We start from the raw sequence: 6,000 nt of genomic DNA, 5'->3' as shown, positions 1-6,000 counted from the left end.
GAAACAGACAGCCACCAGTCCTGAAGTGGTTAATTAGATTGGTATAATGTAAATGAGTCAGAGATTACACGGGTTGCTCCGTTCTTTAGATGTCGGCGTTGCAATAAAATCCATCACATTTATGCAAAGTCAATCATGAGACGGATCTCTGAAGACTATTTCCATAATTCCAACTCTAATTCTATCATTCTGTCTGCTATCACTGGACGTGTCCCGTCATCTCTGTCCGGAGATCACACCAAACCTCAACATGATGTCTCCACATGACTTATCCGTTTTAGTCTCTTCAGTCTTGGGACTGGTCTTGGCAATCCCTTCTAACACTTGTATTGTGATGGGTAATCTGGACATCATCAGAAAGAAAGGGAAGTTGAGTCCCTCCGATGTGATCTTTCTGGGGAAGGGAATTGTGAATATTCTCCTCCAGTGTGTGATGAGTCTTCAGGGAATGCTCTATGTCTTGTGTCAGGCATTCGTTTATGCTACAGAAGTATGTGGATTTATGAACACATTGATTTACTTTCTAATATATTACAACTTCTGGTTGACCTTCTGGCTCTCGGCTCATTACTGTACCAGCATCACAAATCTCAGCTATGGGTTCTTCATCTGGCTCAAGAGAATTGTGTCAAATTTCCTGAGTCACCTTCTATTCCTGACAGGATTCGGGATATTCAATGTGAGTGTCTTGTGCTTCTGGGCTGCCAATGCAGAAATCACCCCATCTTCTGAGAACAGTACAGAAGCCTATGGTAACAGGTCTTATTTTAATCTTTCCTATTTTGTGCCTGTGACCGTCCTAGGCATCATTTTTCCATTCTCTCTTAGTCTTCTGTGTCTGGTCCTCACTTTCTCCTTTCTGCTCAGACACGTCTGGAAGGTGAAGAATAATGACTCGGGATCAACACGTCCAAATCTTCAGGCTCATGTCACGGCACTGAGGACAATCTTCTTCTTACTTCTCATTTTTACATTCTTCTGCATGTTTCAAGTGGGTTTTTTTCTACAAAATTCCTCATTGGTAACAGTCTGGTGGACTTTGCAATTATTAGCTCCATTGGTAGAGGCCGCCATCATCTTCCAGGCCAGCAACAAGCTGAGACGGATCATTCTGAGAAGATTCAGAACCAGAAGCTGGAGGAACACAGAGACTTAAAATGTAGAGGATCCTTACCTTCAATGTCTAAATATATATATTATAACCTTTAGTCTTAGTGTGAAAGTGATCAACTTAATGGTGAGTTCACCTTTACAAAAAAAACAGGTAAAGGGTGTCCATAGATCCCAACTGCCCCCGATTTGGAGCAATGTCCCTCTTACCTCCTCATTTGTCCCTAATTTTGGTCTGATCTGTATAGTTGTATATAAAATGCAATTTTTATCTTTCAAAAAGTGTTTCCCAGTGCTAATCTTTTCATCCCATTTCTAAATTTCTGCATTTGTAAACTTCAAAAGCCAATTTAAAGAAATAGTAGTAGTAAAAAAAAAAAAAAAACACGGTGGGTTTAACTAATCTTTTTTTTGTTAATTCTACTTTTAAATGGGCATGGCAAAGGGTGTGCCCTTTTTCTAATAGGTGTCCCTCATTCCCATCTTAGAAAGTTGGGAGGTGTAGGTGTCTGTAGATAAAGCAAACTGTGCAGCTCTGACTGAAGTTGATCAATGCCTTTGCATGAGGTGTAGACCATTTACGTAACTCCCGTAGCCTGACTGAAATACTCCCAGGACGTTGCCAGAACTTTGCTAAGTGAGGCCTAGGTGTTTACTGCTCACCTCCACCCACAAAGGAGTGAGTTCTTTCTGTGCTTTAACCCCCTCACATACTCTTTCTCTTCCCTGATGCAATAGCTCTGAGATTAACATATGAGAACTTGTTGTGATATTGGATGTGAACAGAAACAACTACGCCTCACTTAGCAATGTTTTAGCAACATCATGGGAGTATTCCAGCCAGGCCTCAGAATCTTCATATATTTGGCCTTACATCCATGGTCAGGACCTGGATCACCTGGTGTTGGCACTGTTCTTCCAAGAGTGAAAAGTTGTAGACAGTTCTAGTGTCTTTCAGCGAGTGCCTCCCAGCAGCCAGCAGTATTCAGTCTCTACCTGATGCTGGCTGCTAGGAGGGTATTTAGTTCATTCTCTACTAGTGTGAATCTCACTCCATTGTTTGGCTCCATTGTTTTGCTGCCAGAGGCTATGTACCGTTTATTTTGTTCCTGACCCTGATCTTTCTTCTGCCCTGCATCCTGTGCCCTACTGCCTCTTTATGCTCCTCTTGTTTCTGATCGCAGTCCTGGTTCACCATTCCCATCTGTTTCTTGCATCTCCAGTTCATACAGCTGATAGATGTTCCCCATTTTGTGTATATATTATATACAGGTATAATCAGATTGTTAGTTATGTTTTCTGTTAGTCTGTTAGGTTGCTAGATTGTTTTTTGTCATTGGGGTTCACTGATATCTTTATGTTTGCTGTGTTTTCTGTGTGCTGGTGTTTTGGATGGGTTATGTTTCACTGAAAATAAATCTTAAAGCATACCTAGTCTGGTCTTATCTCTTAAGTGTAGCTACACAGATTTGGTCAGCCCTGCTGAGGACTTCTGACACCCACCGTTGATCTACAGGAAATCAGAAAAACCTTATAGAGCATGGTCCAATTTTCTCCAACTGGGAAAATTCCTCCCTGATCCTCTAAGGCAGGGGTCTCCAAACTGCAGCCCGAGGGCCAGATGTGGTCCTTTGCTAGCCTTTTTCCAGCCCTGGGGGCACAATTCCTCCCACTGAGATGAGGTACTATACCCCTCACTGACACCAACAATGGGTTACTATATCTTTCACCGATATCAATGATGGGATACTATTCCTCCTACTAATAGGGGGAACACTCCTCTTAATGACCACCAACCCTGAGGAAATATTTTTTCTCACTGATGCTGGCCCGTGACATTTTCTGCCCCTGCTGGCCACAATCCAGAACTCTTAAAGTCTAAAGGACAACAAAGTGGCCCTTTGTTTGAAAAGATTGGAGACCCCTGCTCTAAGGCAGAAGTTCTCAACCTCAGTCCTAAAGTACCCCCAACAGGCCATGTTTGCAGGTTTTCTTTTATCTTGCACAGGTGCTTTAAATCCGAGTCAATGGGTTGATATTTTTGGACAACTATTTTATCTTAGAGAAATTCCCAAAACATGGCGTGTTGGGGGTACTTGAGGACCGAGGTTGAGAACCAGTGCTCTAAGGCACACAGACATTCGCTGGGTCAACATTCTATGGTGATATCATCTATAAATATTAATAGCCATTTATAATCTGTGAACTTTGAAACACATCCAGCTTTTTTTTAACAATTAACTGTGATGGCTAGAACTAGGTCTTAACCACTTAACCCCCGGACCATATTGCTGGTCAAAGACCAGAGCACTTTTTGCGATTCGGCACTGCGTCGCTTTAACTGACAAGTGCGCAGTCGTGCGACGTGGCTCCCAAACAAAATCGGCGTCCTTTTTTCCCATAAATAGAGCTTTCTTTTGGTGGTATTTGATCACCTCTGCTGTTTTTAGTTTTTGCGCTATAAACAAAAATAGAGCGACAATTTAAAAAAAAAATTATATTTTTTACTTTTTGTTATAATAAATATCCCCAAAAATATATAAAAAAACGTTTTTTTCCTCAGTTTAGGCCGATACGTATTCTTCTACATATTTTTCGTTAAAAAAAATCGCAATAAGCGTTTATTGATTGGTTTGCGCAAAAGTTATAGCGTTTACAAAATAGGGTATATTTTTATGGCATTTTTATTAATATTTTTTTTTTACTAGTAATGGCGGCGATCAGCGATTTTTTTTCGGTACTGCGACATTATGGCGGACACTTTGGACACTTTTGACACAATTTTGGGACCATTGGCATTTTTATAGCGATCAGTGCTATAAAAATGCATTGGATTACTATAAAAATGCCACTGGCAGTGAAGGGGTTAACACTAGGGGGCGGGGAAGGGGTTAAGTATGTTCCCTGGGTGTGTTCTTACTGTAGGGGGGTGGCCTCACTAGGGGAAATCACTGATCTTCTGTTCATACATTGTACGAACAGAGGATCAGCATTTCCCCCCTGACAGGACCAGGAGCTGTGTGTTTACACACACAGCTCCCGGTCCCCGCTCTGAAAAAAGCTTAGGTTTAGGGTTAGGATTCTGGTTAGGGTTAGGATTGGAGTTAGGGTTGAGGTTAGGGTTAGGTTTAGGAGTCCAGTTAGGGTTGGTGTTAGGGTTCTGGCTAGGGTTAGGGTTCTGGTTAGGGTTGGTGTTAGGGTTAGGGTTGGTGTTAGGGTTAGGGTTCTGTTTAGGGTTAGGATTCCGGTTAGGGTTGGTGTTAGGGTTGGTGTTAGGGTTAGGCTTCCGTTATGGTAAGGATTCTGTTTAGGGTTAGGGTTGGTGTTAAAGTTATATTCCGGTTGGTGTTAGGGTTAGGATTTCGGTTAGGGTTTGGGTTGATGTTAGGGTTAGTGTTAGGGTTCTGGTTAGGGTTAGGATTTTGGTTAGTGTTAGTGTTCTGGATAGGATTAGGATTTTGGTTAGTGTTAGTGTTCTGGATAGGGTTAGGATTCCGGTTAGGGTTAGTGTTAGTGTTGGTGCTAGGGTTAGGGTTAGTGTTCAGGTTAGTATTCTGGTTAGGGTTAGGGTTGATGTTAGGGTTAGTGTTAGGGTTCTGGTTAGGGTTAGGATTGCTGTTAGGGTTGGGGATAGGGTTCTGGTTAGGGTTAGGAATCCGGTTTGGATTAGTGTTGGTTTTAGGGTTAGGGGTGGGGTTCGCTTTAGGACTCCGGTTAAGGTTTGGGTTGGTTTTAGGATTAGGATTAGTGTTAGGGTTGAGGTTAGTGTTAGGGTTAGGGTTCCATTACGGTTAGGATTCTGGTTAGGGTTCCAGTTAGAGTTTAGGTTGGTGTTAGGGCTGTGTTAGGGTTTGGATTCTGGTTAGGGTTGGTGTTAGGGTTGAGGTTAGGGTTAGGGTTCCAGTTAGGGTTAGTATAAGGGTTAGGGTTGGGGTAAGCATTGAGGTTAGGATTCTGGTTAGGGTTAAGATTGGTGTTAGGGTTGAGGTTAGGGTTAGGAGTCCAGTTAGGGTTGGGGTTTTGGTTGAGAATTATTGCTAGGGTTAGGGATCTGGTTAGGGTTAGGATTCCGGTTAGGGTTGGTGTTAGGGTTTGGGTTGGTGTTAGGGTTAGGCTTCCGGATAGGGGTTAGGGTTGGTTTTATGGTTAGGGTTAGGGTTGAAGTAAGGGTTAGTGTTAGGGTTCTGGTTAGGGTTAGGATTTTGGTTAGTGTTAGGGTTCTGGATAGGGTTAGGATTTCGGATAGGATTAGTGTTGCTGTTAGGTTTAGGGTTAGTGTTCGGGTTATTTTTCCGATTAGGGTTAGGGTTGATGTTAGGGTTGATGTTAGGGTTAGGGTTCTGGTTAGGGTTAGGATTCCGGTAAGGGTTGGTGTTAGGGTTAGGGATCTGGTTAGGGTTAGGAAACCGGTTTGGGTTAGTGTTGGTGTTCACTTTAGGACTCTGGTTAAGGTTTGGGTTGGTTTTAGGCTAAAGATTAGTGTTAGGGTTGAGGTTAGGGTTAGTGTTAGGGTTCTAATTCTGTTTAGGGATAGGGTTCAGATAGGGTTTGGTCTCCAGTTACTGTAAAGGTAGGTGTTAGGGTTAAGGTTGAGGTTAGGATTAGGGTTGGTGTTAGGGTTTCAGTTAGGGTTGAGGTTAGAGTTAGATTTAGGGTTTCAGTTAGGTTTTGGGGTTGTGTTAGGGTTAGGGTTCTGGTTAGGGTTAGGATTCCGATTAGTGATTAGTGATTAGTGTTAGGGTTGGTGTTAGGGTTGGTGTTTGGGTTAGGATTCCATTTAGGGTTAGGGTTAGTGTTGGTGTTAGGGTTAGGGTTAGGGTTGGTTTTAGTTTTAGGATTAGTGATAGGGTTGAGGTTAGGGTTAGTTTTAGGGTTAGGGTTCCGTCATGG

The 6,000-nt window shown here is 42.5% G+C and overlaps 1 protein-coding gene across 1 annotated transcript; it reads left to right on the top strand.

The window, feature by feature from the left end:
- Window positions 1-250: 250 nt before the first annotated feature.
- On the top strand, window positions 251-1,156 carry LOC120942758 (taste receptor type 2 member 40-like). Its single transcript, XM_040355685.1, has one exon. It carries the CDS (start codon window positions 251-253, stop codon window positions 1,154-1,156), a length of 906 nt encoding a protein of 301 aa, XP_040211619.1.
- The last annotated feature ends 4,844 nt before the right edge of the window (window positions 1,157-6,000 follow it).

The sequence above is a fragment of the Rana temporaria genome, chromosome 6 (genome assembly GCF_905171775.1).
Source record: "Rana temporaria chromosome 6, aRanTem1.1, whole genome shotgun sequence".
Lineage (NCBI taxonomy): Eukaryota > Metazoa > Chordata > Amphibia > Anura > Ranidae > Rana > Rana temporaria.
The sequence above is the reverse complement of the archived record's forward strand: the minus strand, read 5'-3'. Positions and strand labels throughout refer to the sequence as shown.

Bases quoted from the DNA above. Each gene is read 5' to 3' on its own strand.
- LOC120942758 (XM_040355685.1), top strand. From the start codon at position 251: ATGATGTCTCCACATGACTTATCCGTTTTAGTCTCTTCAGTCTTGGGA.